The sequence below is a fragment of the Mus caroli genome, chromosome 16 (assembly GCF_900094665.2).
Source record: "Mus caroli chromosome 16, CAROLI_EIJ_v1.1, whole genome shotgun sequence".
In the NCBI taxonomy this organism is placed as follows: Eukaryota; Metazoa; Chordata; class Mammalia; order Rodentia; family Muridae; genus Mus; species Mus caroli.
Window position 1 is genome coordinate 10,731,569 of NC_034585.1, and position 14,167 is coordinate 10,745,735.

General features: G+C 46.1%; 1 protein-coding gene across 4 annotated transcripts in view; it reads right to left on the reverse strand.

The window, feature by feature from the left end:
* Positions 1–14,167, reverse strand: part of Myh11 (myosin heavy chain 11) — a 98,883-nt gene that overhangs the window by 34,774 nt on the left and 49,942 nt on the right. For all 4 annotated transcript variants that reach the window (XM_021185416.2, XM_029470543.1, XM_029470541.1 and 1 more), the window contains 7 exons: positions 11,270–11,413; positions 8,237–8,332; positions 6,004–6,122; positions 5,159–5,311; positions 4,157–4,330; positions 2,166–2,339; positions 196–310 (listed from right to left, as the gene is read on the reverse strand). In XM_021185416.2, coding sequence (XP_021041075.1) covers positions 196–310; positions 2,166–2,339; positions 4,157–4,330; positions 5,159–5,311; positions 6,004–6,122; positions 8,237–8,332; positions 11,270–11,413 — 975 coding nt within the window. The remainder of the gene's footprint in view (positions 1–195; positions 311–2,165; positions 2,340–4,156; positions 4,331–5,158; positions 5,312–6,003; positions 6,123–8,236; positions 8,333–11,269; positions 11,414–14,167) is intronic.

Here is a 14,167-nt window from a genome sequence, read left to right on the forward strand (position 1 = left end):
GTACTTTCTATGAAGAGAGAATTGTGTTGTATGGACAAAGCTGTTTCAATGGGATAGCATGAGCATATGACAGCCTGGTCATTTCCCTGTTCCCATATGGGGCCTCCCAGTCTGGGGAAGATGTATAAACTAGGAAGTATGTCTGAGGTGCTCAGCCTTCTAGCATAAAGCTGTGTCAGGGCAAGAAGGGCTTACCATCCTTCCACAGGTCAGCCACAAACTTGTCGGAGGAGGCATTGAGGAGTGATGTCACATTGTCATTTAGCGGGTCCATGTTCTTGGTCAGCCAGGCACTTGCATTGTAGTCCACCTGCCAAAAGTCACCCTGCCATCAGGTTCCCTGGCTCAGAAACCCACTGCAAAGCCCAAATCCTTCTGCATTCCTTTCACACCTGTAGACATCAGATGAGGAATGACATTTCTGAGGCTGCCACTAATATCAAGGAAGAAACCAGTAAGTCGGAATCTTCAGGGATCCTATAGGGATGCCATACTAGGCATCCACCAGTGGAAGCTAGTGCCAGAAAAACCTCGTACTGTTCCACAGCCTCAGAGATGCCACCTTCTGCCAGAGTCTCACACTTAGCCCCAGAAATGGCTAAGGAAGTTCATGGTGACAAAAGCCATCGTAGATATCCCATATTCCCCCTATGCATGGGCAGTTTAACAAGGATCCTCATTCTTAAATTGAGCATAGGGATTCTCCCACTGTCTGATGAATAGGATTCTTATAGCTAAGGCTGTACTATACAGCAGTTCATTACAGTACCAGAGATTGACCCTAGGATGTCAAGCAGGGTATATGTTCTAGTTTGTTTTCTGTTGCTATGTTAAACACCTTGACCAAAAGCAGCCTAAGGAAGGAAAGATCTATGTGGCTCATGATTTTAAGCTATAACCCATCATCGAGAACAGTCAGAGCAGGGACTCAAAGCATCACATCCAGAGAAGGACACAGAGAAGCAAAGTGCCCATGCCACCTGCTTCTAGCTTTCTCCTAGCATGCATGAGGTAGTGCCACCCACAATCAGGGTAGGTCTTTGCCCATGAATTAATAACCAACATAATTATTTCCATCCCAGAATGTCCACGGGCCAACCAGACCTAGGTAATTTCTCAGTTGAGACTCTCTTTCAGATGATTCAAGATTTGAGACTTAATAGTAGGCAAGTGCTCTGCACTGAGCTATATCCTTTAGCCTACTAGCTTGGAGGTTTTGATACATGGATATATGGAAATAGACACTGGAGTGTTTCAAAATTTCTGACTTGCTCAATGCTCATCTTTAATGACTGTGACTACAACTCAGAGTGAACTGACAGCACGGCTCTGGTGGGTTATGATGGAATGTGGGTTGTCATGGTGATCTGTGAAAAGACTGGAAAGAAACATGTAGGAGCCTGGGGAAAGTATCACCAGGACATGGCTAAAAGAGCTTAAGCTCCATCAAGTATAATGTAAAGTAGAAGACAAAAACTTCTTGGCAGAGGCCAGAGTGTAAATATTTTCAGTTTGGTAGGCTCCACAGTCTTGCTCAATTCTGCTCTTCTAACACCAAAGAAGCCATAGATCTTATGGAAACAAATTGGCCTGGCTATGTTCCAATAACAAGCTGTGGCTTTTTTTTTTCTTTTTCTTTTTATATTGTAAGTGTGGATGCTTTGCCTGCATGTGTGTGCCCCATTGTTTGTGCAGTGCCAGCAGAGGTGAGCTGAGGTATGTCTATGCTATTCAGGACATAATATCCAGGATGATGACAATGTCGACGATGACAATGATGATGATGATCACAACAGTAATAAAGTCAGCTAGCACAGTTCCCCCAGATGGAGCACAGTGGTAATGTCAGGGATTCCTGTGAATCTATGGAAGACTCACTCATTGGAACTCTCACTCCAGGGGCCTTGTCTGTTGGGTTTGCCATGGAGCAAGAAGTATTTGGAGTCTTCCCAGGGAAGAACTGTCTGGTCAGCACAGTTGACATCTGTTAGAGACCATCACTTCCACTCCTGACAACTGCTTAGACAAATCTTACAGAGTCCCTAACTGAGGACCACCTTGCTACAGGTGTTTGGAGGGTACAGCCACTGCCAAAGCACCCTTGCTGTGAACACCCTCCCAGGTACCTTTGAGACAGAGCCCTCCTCAAGACCCCGGGCTGATACCTTCCCAGCATAGTGGATGATGGAGAACTCTGTTTTGTCCTTTAGCTGCTTGGGCTTCTGAAATTTGGGGTGATTTCCCTGCTCTGAGCACAGCTTCTCCACAAAAGACTTGTCTGTAGCTTTGGGGAACCAGCATTCTTCATCCAGCAGGGCCAGCACACCAGGAGGGTTGTTCTGGGGACAGAAGAAGGCAGGGTCACCACCAGGCAAGAGGACCCCAGGCTCACCAGAAAGGGCCAACCATCCAGATCCCACACGTGTTGTTAGGTGTGGTGGCACAGGGCTGAAGCCTTGACATGGGGGAGGCAGAGGCAAGGAGAATCAGGTCAATGCTAATTCAGTTACAAACAGGTTCAAGGCCAGGCTGAGCTACATGAGACTGAATCTCAAAAAATTAGTTAACCTTCCAAAAAGAGAGAGGTCACACACAGGAGCCTTCCTGGCACTTCTACTCCTTTTTCTTTTCTTTTTTTTCTTTTTGGTTTTTTGAAACAGGGTTTCTCTGTGTAGCCCAGCTGTCCTGGAACTCACTCTGTAGACCGTAGACCAGGCTGGCCTCGAACTCAAAAATCTGCCTGCCTCTGCCTCCCAAGTGCTGGGATTAAAGGAGTGTGCCACCACGCCCGGCTGCATTATTCTTATATCTAAGGTAAATCCATACCCTCTTTCTTCTACCCTCAAATCTATTAAACCATTACTCTCCTGTCAATAGACCGCTTGAGGGACTGAAAGCAAGAACTAACAGGACACAATGCTTGCTGATACCCATGCTGACAAGAAACGGAGATTGCGAAGATTGCATTCTTCTCTCCCACCTTGAGAATGGGACTCAGGACCCTCTACCACTGAGCCTGTTTCATTGGGTTTGTTTAAGACACAGCCTCCCAGGCTCCCAGATACACTTTGAGACACTATATCCCAGTCTGCCATAACTCATTATTCAGTTAACACTAGACTCAAACTTGTAGCAATCCTCCTGCCTCAGTCTCTTGAGTCCTGGGATGATAGGTGTGAGTCACTGTACCCAGTTAAGATTACCTAAGAATTTCAAATGAATCTGTTGCTTTTCTTCCTTATAAATTTACCCAGGATCCCTTTCAGCAATGTTTTTCTGTGTTTGAGAGGATCTAAATTAAGGTGTCAGTTTATATCATTCACCCTGGGGGAACTATCTTCACTTTGAGGACTCCATCACATAAAACCATTTCCTGATTGTCTCCCATAGCACCTTGCCAGGAGTGTCAGTTGGTTTCACCACTGGCTCTTCTAGGGGGTGAGGGTCCATGCTCATCTTGTTCATAGTTACAGCCTCAACCCTAAAATAAGAGGCCTAGCACATGGTGACTAGTAGCCTACTATGGCTCTAAAAGTTTGGGATGTATCAGTGGACAAAGCACAGACTCTTTGGGAATGAATGAATGAATGAATGAATGGAGGAGAAGAAGAGAAAGACTAGGAGAATTGCATCATGGTGGTGTACATCCTAATCATAGCACAGGAAGGTTAAGGCAGGAGGATTGTCAGAATCATGTGTCAGCCAGGTGAGGTGGTACACTCCTGCAATCCCAGCACTTTCGAGATGGAGGCAGGAAGAAAGAAGTTCAAGGTCATCCTCAGCTACACAGTGAGTTTGAAGCCAGCCTGGGCTATAATAGACTGTATCTCATATATATAAAAGCTAATAAAACTATCTTTAAACTTTAAATGAAAGAGCACTTGCCCTGTGTGGGCGAGGTCCTGGGTTGCAACCCTAGAATTGCTAAAATAATGATTTCACTGAGGAACAATAATGACTAACTTGTGGGACTGAGGCAGGAGGATTCTTACGGTCAGAGTCTAGCCTCTGTCTACATACTGAGTTCCAGGTGAGTTAGTTCCCAAGGAATCCATTTACAGCTTCAGGACTCCGCCAGAGACACTGTCCACAAGGAATGCATTCTCAGACTAGGTGTGTACAAATGGGCCATGCATGCACGGTGCCAGCCCCTCACCGGCCGCTCAATCAGCTCAATACAAGGCTGCAGGTCCAGGCCAAAGTCGATGAAGTTCCACTCGATGCCCTCTCGTTGGTACTCTTCCTGCTCCAGGATGAACATTGTGTGGTTGAATAGCTGCTGCAGCTTCTCGTTGGTGTAGTTGATGCACAGCTGCTCGAAGGAGTTTACCTGCACATATGCATGGAGAGGGAGGGCGGCTGAGCTGTATGAGCTCACAAGGCAGGGAGCTCAGCGGCAAGAAGCCCCATGACCTGGACCTCAGCATGCACAGAGGTGCAAGATGCAACTAACATGGCGTAAAGACCAGTATGGCTGGCGAAAGTGACCCACTCCCATACCACAGGGTGCTCACCTTTTGCACCTTCACAGAGATGGACTAACCATATAAGGCAGTTCTCCTCACCATTTCAGAGACAGGGAAACTTAGGCTTAAAAGACAGGGAGATCCCACAGAGGACTTCTTTGATATATCTCTCAGACTCTTGCTCTGAGAAATTCCCTCCAACTCATGGGAGTGAGACCCAGGCTCTCTGTGTACACGACATGGACTGTGGTAAAGAACTTGAGCTCAGTGCTCGGCTTGGAGGAGACCCACTGGCTTAGCTCAAGTGAGCAGGAACCAATGTGACTTCCTCTTCAAGATTTGGATTGAAGCTCTTAGAATTGGATGCTCTTTTTTTCTAAGATTGCTAAGTGGCAATCTGGAGCCGTGGCACTCTCTCAACCCCATGAGAGGAGAGCTATTGGAGATGGAGTCAGTGGAAAACAGATCAGGCAGGTCCTGCCTACTGCATCCAGCTTTGCTGACCAGCCAACTTATACAGTCCAACACATAAATAGTGAATTTATGTTTCTTACACACTCAAGTGTAACCTTAACCAAAAGCTTCCTACCTATAGTGCCTATCTGTATGCCTGCCTACAAAATAGCAACATCTGTTAGCCTAAATAGCCAAATAGAAAGCCCTGTCCCAGATAACCAAGGCCACAGATATACCTCAAAGATTTCAAACCCAGCAATATCCAGAATGCCCAGGAAGGAGGCCCCCTGCCGATGGGTCTTGTCCAAGGCTTTGTTTACACGGCTGAGAATCCATCGGAAAAGGCGCTCGTAGGTGGCCTTGGCTAAGGCCTCGATGGCAAAATCAGCCTGCAGGGGCAATGAAGGAAACATGGGTATTGCCAGCAGGAAAGTGGCAGGATGAGTGGTCAGACTTAAGGAATGACTAGACAGATAATGAAATGCCACCCGTGAGAACTCTGTGGAGCCTATTCCGTTAAAGGATCAATTAGAGGCTGTCAGCCCTGCTTCTTGAAAGTGTACAGTCATTTCCACAGGTCAGGTCTCTAAGGTCAGTGATGTGTGAAGGACTCTGTTTTTGGTTAGCAGTGTCCTAAAAAGTTGGCATAGGACTGCAGATATTTTAGTATTGGATATATGAAGGGTATAGGGGTGAATGGATAGATGTATGAATAGAGGGACAGGTGGATGGCTGATAGATAGGTGGGTTGGTAGAGGGGTGGTTAGTGGGTAAATAGATGGGTTGGTGGGTAGACAGGTGAATGGATGGATGGATGGTTGAGTTAATGTGTCGATTTATGGGTGGGTAGATGTGTGGATGGTGTATGGTAGAAAATGAATGGATGTTTATTATTCAGATTACTGTTTGGATGGACAGGTAGAGGGTGAATGATTGGGCGGACAGTGGATGGGTGAGTAGGGAGTAGGTGGGTGGATAGATGAACATGTGGGCAGATGGATGAGCAGGTAGATGGCATGTATATGGGATGAATGATAAATGTATAAAAGGGTTGTGGCCTAAATAGCCACAGCGCTATTACCTGTTCTTTGGTCTGAGCCTTCTGCACCACATCCCGTCCAACTTTGATACGTGGGGTCAGGATGGCTCTAGTGAAATCTGTCACATTAATCCCCACAAGGTGGCAAACTTTCTGAGCAGCTGCGTGAGTGTGAGAAAAGAGGCATTTAGACCGGTGCCCCTGGGACTGAGTGATGTCATTTCTACTGTTTAATTCCCTTCAAAGGAAAAGAAATGCTCGTGCACTCATGTGGTGGTGTGCATCCATCATGCCCACACTTGGGAGATGCAGGCGGGAGCACCATAAGTGCAAGGTCATCTCTGCTCACACAGCGAGTTTGAGCCCTGCATGGGCTCTGTGGGACCCTGCCTCAAAAAACAAAAGGTAAAGAAACAGAAACAACTTCAAACAAAAGAAGAAAAAAGAAAACTAAAATGCATTCATATATGTCTATTCTGGTCATAAACATGTGGCTCGTTATATCATTGTATATATTTCTGCATTTAAAAACTTATTTTCAAAAGCATACAGAACCACACCCCCAGCTGCTTCCTACACACAAAGATTTGTCTATCACATGGGGGGCAGTATGGGGGGTGCAGATAGTACTAAAGTTTATGGGTCCTTCATTGCTTCACAAGCTATCTGTTCATGTCTCTGGATTCTCAAGGAGAACTGGATCTTATTCATATGTCACATTTAGGGGTGGTGGGTTACTACACAATATATGTCCAATGGACTTGGCTTTGTGGGGCTGTACAGTGATATAATATAGAGTCTGTGGTGCCCCAAAACTAGAAACCTGATATTTAGCCACGACTAAGAGTGATGGGAGCCAGGTGATCCTCTCAGAGACAGAAAATTTTGAGTATTTTCAAGAAAGATGGCCAGAATCAGTGGTGGGAAATCCAGAGGAGGGTAACCTGGGTTTTAATTTAAATAAGAATTTCAGAGAAATAACACTTTATAGTAGACTCTCTTTCTAAAGGTTTTATTTTTGTTTATGCATGTGTGTGAGTAGACACACATGCATGTGGGTGCTGAAGAGTGATGGATATCCGAGAGCTGAAGTGACAGGCAGTTGTGGGGTTTCGGACTGGGGTGCTGAGAACTGCACTTGGGTCCTCTAGAAGAGCAACAAGTGCTCATAACCTCGGAGCCGCCTGCTCTGCCCAGGGAACACTCTTGTGGTGGAACGTGTTATGGCTTGACTGGAAACTGGGTTCAGTTGGACCACCTGTGCTTTATCTGGGACCCTTCATTTGCAAGGAGCTTGAGGCCTGGCTCCTCACCAAGGCTGTACCATAAGAAGAACTGAGCTGGCTTTCTTTCTGCTGTGTCTTAAGGCCTGGCAGAGTGCAACTGCTTGGAAATGTTATTCTTTTTTTTTTTTTTTTAAGATTTATTTATTTATTATATGTAAGTACACTGTAGCTGCTTAGACACACCAGAAGAGGGAGTCAGATCTCATTACAGATGGTTGTGAACCACCATGTGGTTGCTGGGATTTGAACTCTGGACCTTTGGAAGAGCAGTCGGGTGCTCTTACCCACTGAGCCATCTCACCAGCCCGGAAATGCTTATTCAATACACAAACCAGAGAGCTCAGAAGAGGTGACCCATGCATGAGGGCCCATCTGGCTGGAACCACTGAGTTTCTGACTTTGTGCTATAGGATCTGCAGCCATGAAACACTTGAAGGAAGAGGCAGAGACAGCAGAAAGTGCCCCCCCCCCCCGCCAGGGATGAGGCATATGCCCAAGACTGAGTAAATGACTGGAACTGAGATGGTGCCAGCCCTATGCATGCTGATGCTTTCCTGTATAGAGACCTCTGATAAAATTTAACTTAGACAGGAGGTACCATGAGGAGCTAACAACAGGAATTAGGAATAAGTCAGGTAGCCAGCATGGTGAAGCATAATTGCCATCCTAACACTTGGAGGCTGAAGAACTGGGAGTTCCAGGCCAGCCTGGGCTATCCACTGAGGCCTTGTCTCCAAAAGAAGTACTACTATTAAAGTAACAATCACAGTAACAACAAATGACATAATTGTAACAGTGTATTATAATAAAAGTCACACAAAGGTGGCTTTTCTCTGTCATACTCTCTCCTTGTGTTGACTTGTACTTTTAGACCACAGCTGACTGCCATGGGTAGCCATAGATAAGGAGGACACCTATACCACCAGTGCCTGAGTGTGACCGGCTTCTCTATTCCAGAAGCTATCATCACTGGGGAAAGTGACAAGTACCTGTGTTATCAGGCATGGATGCCTGGTCTGTGTTTCGCTCCTTCTTGAAGACAATGTTCCCAAGCTGAAGGACAGATGATACTACCTTCAAGATGGCTGAAGTAGGGAGAGAAGGGTGGACTGATTAGTCAGTAGCAGCCAAGGTATTCTGAAAGCCATCAATCTAATCATCACTGGACACTAAGAGTCAAGCAGTGGCATCCCTCTGTAGACCAAGTTCTGAGTTCTTGTGTCTGGACAAGATTGTCTGACTCCCTGACTTACAGAAGAAGATGCTCGAATGTGGGAACTGAGTATTGCCAGGAAGTTGCTGGAAAACCTTGTATCACATGGGATTTCTTTATGCAGCAGGGACTTGTAAGCTCCAGTCATGGGCTAAATATAGCTCACTGACAATTATACATGAAAGAATGAATGGATGGAGGATGGATGGTGGGTGGATGTAGGAGTGATGGAGGATGATGGAGGATGGATGCATAGATGGATAAATGGATGGAGGATGGATACCTGAGCAGAGATGGATAAATGAATGAATGAAAGATGCATAAATGGATGGATTAAAGATGAATGGATAGAGTAAATGGGTGGATAGAGGATGGATAGAGATGGGTAGGTAAAGGATATCTGGAGGAGCAGAGGGTGTGTTTGATGATTGCCAATAGACCTACTTGAACTGTGGAGTCAGTCACCAAGAAGTTATCATGTCCTAGTAACAAAGCCTAAAAACTCCATTTTCCCTTGGTCCCCAGGCCAAACCATGGGTTTTATCTTCTTCACAGCAGATGACCTCATACCACAAGGCCCAGACATAGTCAAGAGGAGGAGGATTCAGTTGCTAATATACCAACCCACCCCCACTCCTCTTCGCTGTGAACCTGTTACAGACAGGGCACTGCCAAGGGTGTTCTCTTTCCTACTAACACCCACAAAAGGAACTTTGTGAACTAGGAGGTGCTGGCCTTGAGGTGCTCAAAAGTACAACTCTAAGCTAGGTATTGCCAAAGTGCCTGCAGAGTGAGGGTGCGCCATCTAAGGCCAGCTCAGTCTTGCTGATTCAGCAGAAATTCTTGGGTCGAAAGCAGTCCAGTACATCCACAAGATGTTTAGCAGCACCCCCATCACTCACCAGTAGATGGCAGCAGTGCCCACCTCTGCAGCTGGAAATGTTGGTTTATCTGTGGGCATTGATTGTTGGCGCATTTCCCTACGTTCAGACAGGTCTCATTGCTTAGCTCAGGCTGACCTTAAGATCAATCCTCCTGCCTCACCCTTCCAGGTGCTGTCTACAGGCATGTACCACCACAGAAGGCAATTGGGATAACCCTTGCTCCATTTGTTTCCTATGTGTTCCATCACTGATTTAAGTCTTCCTTGATATTTTCTTTCTCTATTTTTTTTAAAACAGGGTTTTTTATGTATATCCCTAGCTATCTTGGAACTTTCTTTGTAGACCACACTAGTCTCACACTCAGAGATCTGCTTGCCATTGCCTCCCAAGTGCTGGGATCAAAGGCATGCACTACCACCACCTGGCTTTCTTCTGTTTCATTTGTTTGAATTGTTGTTGTTGTTGTTTTGGTTTTGTTTTTCAGACAGATTTTCTCTGTGTAGCCCTGGCTGGCCTAGAACTCACAGAGAATCTTCTGACGCTGCTTGTGTGGTCCTGGGATTAAAGGTGTATGCCTCCATGAGTGGTTTGCTTGTTTAATTTTGTCTCTGAGACACAGTCTTAGTCTATATGCCTGTCTGCTTGAGCTTGCTATGTAGTTCCTAGAACTTTCTTTTTCTGGACCAGAGGCTATTCTATAGGGACCAGCCTATCCTATAGTCCTCACTGTAGCAACTGGATATTTCTGGGACCCCAGAGGGTGTGGGAAGGGAGGCCAGTTTACCATAGTCCTGCCCTAGTTAATTCTGAATGCTGGAGTTGGTCTGAGCCAGAAGGAAGTGTTTCTGGAGCCACAGCACTGAAGCCAGCAGGGGATGAATGGGCTTCAGAGCCAATTGTGGAATGCTGCTCATCAAATATCAGTTCGTCAACACAGCTGAGTTCCCGGGAAGAGCCTTGCAGACCCTGCATCACCTTATTCCGGTCTGATGTGTCTGTGTTCAGCCCTAAGAGCCTGCTCTTGGCACCTATACCTCTCTGTCCTGTGTTCCTAACACCATAGGTAACCATGGAACGCACACACTCACCTAGGCCCACCAATCCAAGCTAGTGGGATACCACTATTCAGGGCAATAATAGTGAGCCCCATCTACACTGTGGCCACAAACCTAAAGGCTGTAAGAGCTGGGATACAATTGCATTTGCTGTCAAGAAAACTACAGCCTAATAGGTACTGTGGTGTTGAACAACGAAGGACCAGAAACCAGCTTTTAAGAGAAATTCTAAGTCCTTAGAGCCTAGAACCTGCAACCAGCATGTCTGAGTCTTCCACTACTGGACTGATTGGTTTGATTTGGGGCCATCCTCCATAAACTTATTGTCCCAGCTCTTGATCCCCAGCTGATGATGCTATTTTGAAAGCCTTTAGGTAGGGCCTGGCCTGTGGAAATAGGTTTGTAGGGGCAGTTCCTTCCCACTCTCTTTCCTGCCTGCTGTGATTTAAGGAGCTCTGCTATATATTCCTGCTGCCATGGTCTGAACAGTTCTACTATGCCTTCCCTCCATGATGGAATGAGACCCTAGAGGCCATGAGCCAAGATAAATCCTCCTTTCCTTACATTGTTTCTGTCCAGTGTGTCATCAGGGTAACAGAAATAACTAACACAGAGTGAATCACTTTTTTTTTTCTTAAGCCAATTTAGGTCACTTGCAACCAAAAGAGCTTTAGTTCAGCCACGTGCCTAATAAGTCACACGTGGACGAATTCACTTTTCCTTCTCTTGGTCTTTCCTCTCTCCCTCTCTGCCTCCTTTCAGGAGGTAGGAAACCCAGAGAGTAGCCATGCAGCCTGACGAGATGAGTGCCAGTAAGGAATCCCTCAGCATCACAAATCCAGCTTACTAGATACAAGGTATGAAACTCACCTAGCTGTTCTTCTTCATTGAAGCCCATGATAGACATGGCTTCCAGTGTCTCCTGGAACATCTCGTCATCTTGTGCAGCTGGGATGGGCACAAAGCCATTGGATAAAAATGTGTAGCTGTTGAAGCTCTCCAAAAGCAGGTCACCTACAAGAAAGGAGCAGAGTGAGCTGAACACGGAGACACGCTTCCACCTTCAGTATGCCACAGGTCCTAGCTTCATCTGGGCCATTGTCATCTCTCCCTTTCTCAAGGTTTGAGCAGTTAAAACTCTTCCTGTGTGTCATCATGTACAGTCCTCACCAGCCAATGCTGATCTCACACTGTGGCGCTTGTTGTGTACTGTACCAGGGTACCAAGCAGCTAAAATACAGCCCTGTCTGTACTGCTCAACATAGCCCTTAACATGGGGCTGCTTCAGCTCAGTGAGGAATGTGTCTGGTGTGAATTTCCCAAAGCCTTCGACTCCAAAAACAAAGTTAAAGAGTCAGATCATCTCTTTCTACTTATGTACACACACACACACACACACAGGTGCACACACGCACACACACACACGCACACACACGCACACACGCACGCACACACATGCACACACGCACACACACACACACATGCACACACACGCACACACACACGTACACACACACACACACGCACACACACACACACACGCACACACACGCACACACGCACTCACACACACACGCACACACATGCACACACGCACACACGCGCACACACGCACACACGCACACACGCACACACACACACACACACACACACACAGTGTTTTGTAGTTTTGAGACAGGTTCTTACTATGTAACCCATGCCGGTACTGATTATCTTCTTGGTGCTGGAGTCATAGACATGTTCCACCATGTCCATTGGACCTGTGTGTTATGTTTAAACCCAAAATCACACATGCATACACAGTTTAAAATTTTATTTTAATGATAAATTACTATCTCAAGCAATAGAGAGTAAACTAAGGCAATAATAGATTTACATATCCTAGACAGTATACTATATATGCCTTGTGTATAACAAGGTATTTCAAGACATCAAATTTAGGTCTGATATACAAATTCCTACTTTGGTACATAAAGACTTAGCTCTCACCTTTTATCACACAAGCCTTTTATCAGAGGTTAACAAATCTGGTTCACTGGTTGCCTTTGTAAATAAAATTTTATTAAAACAGGGCTGCCTCAATTTACTTGTGAGCTCTCCCACTGTAATAGAAAGTAGCTTTAACAAAAACAGATGGTCCTCAAAGTGTAGGATGCTTACTATCTGGCCCTTTAGCAAACCTATTTGCCAATCCCTTGTTTATATTATAATATCTAATAAAACTTGTTTGTGTCTAGCTTGCCTGCACATGCTTGTATAAATCTATAGGCCCAGTGTTAGCATTCTGTCTAAGCTCCACCCCACAGTTACTTGGCAACAGCCAGGTAGGCCTGACCCACTATACTTATTGCTTCCTGCTTGCTTCTCTCTTGCCCTCTTGGGCTCTTCCCTTCCCCTTCCCCTTCCTCCTCTCTCCACGTGCTCATGGCCACGGCCGGCCTCTACTTCTCTACTCTCTCCCTCTCTGCCTTTCTCTGCCTCTACGACTCTCTTAACTCTCCTCCCCATGCCCCAAATAAACTCTATTCCATGCTATACCATCCTGTGGCTGGTCCCTCAGCCTGAGGATATCTTGGCATGGGCTGGCTGAGACATCCCCTTCCTCCACACCTCATCACGCCCCCATAGAACATATCTTATATCCCTTTCTCTTTTTATAAACACATCACCCAGTATTCTAAAGGCAGAGAATCTCAGTTTAAGGCCAGTCTGGAAGGAGACTGTTGGGAGTGAGTGTATTGTGAGCCAAGCAACTACAATCTTGAGTTTAGCTGTGTCCTTTTGCAAGAGGATCATCTTGGGCTTGTCGACTATTTATATCCTCTCATGGAGGGGTGGGAGAGTCATGAAACCCTCAGCATAGTTCCTAGCTGCTCCCTGTTACGTGCAACTAAGCAGCTCTACCTTAATGTGGCCTTGGGGCGGGGCTCTCCCACATAGCCCAGGGAAGACGAGGAGAAAGGTGCTCTTACCCTTACTGGTAAAGGCTTTCTAGGGGTGGCCTGGTGAGGGGAGGAGCACCCACACCCCGTGCACCACCCTTTATCTTCCTTATGGAGGTTAAATAAAAAAGCCCAGTGAATTCAATTGTTTCCCCCAGAGTGAACTTGGGTGTAATCTTGCCTCTGTTTGTCGCTGGGAGGTGAGGAGAAGGGATAGATGTGCTGTGGGAAGGAAGTTTAGCAACAGTGCCTCAAGAAAAGAAAAGATTATTCTGGAAAAAGTCACCCTCTTTCTCTCTCTTTGCATTTATATAGTGCACACTGTGTTCTCCTGTGTATAGAAGTGAGTGAGTGTGTGTGTGTGTGTGTGTGTATGAGTGTGTGTGCATGTAGAGACTTGATGTTTTCATCAAATCTTTCTCACTCACCCCCATCCCAACACACAAACCCTTTATTCTTTAGGAGTGCTCTCTCAGAGCCCAGAGTGCAGAAATTCAGCTAGATTAACTAGTCTGGGGATTCCCTGCCTCTACCCAGTGAATGATGGGATTATAAGCAGGCCACGTTGAGCTCCTAGACTTTCTGTGGATTCAGCAGGTCTAGAATTCATGCTTATGCAACAAGTGTTTCATCCAGTGTGCTGACTCTATAATCCCACAGAGTCACACTCGGCTCTAACCTCACAGAGTCACACTCGGCTCTAACCTCACAGTCACACTCGGCTCTAACCCCACAGAGTCACACTCGGCTCTAACCTCACAGAGTCACACTCGGCTCTAACCTCACAGAGTCACACTCGGCTCTAACCTCACAGAGTCACACTCGG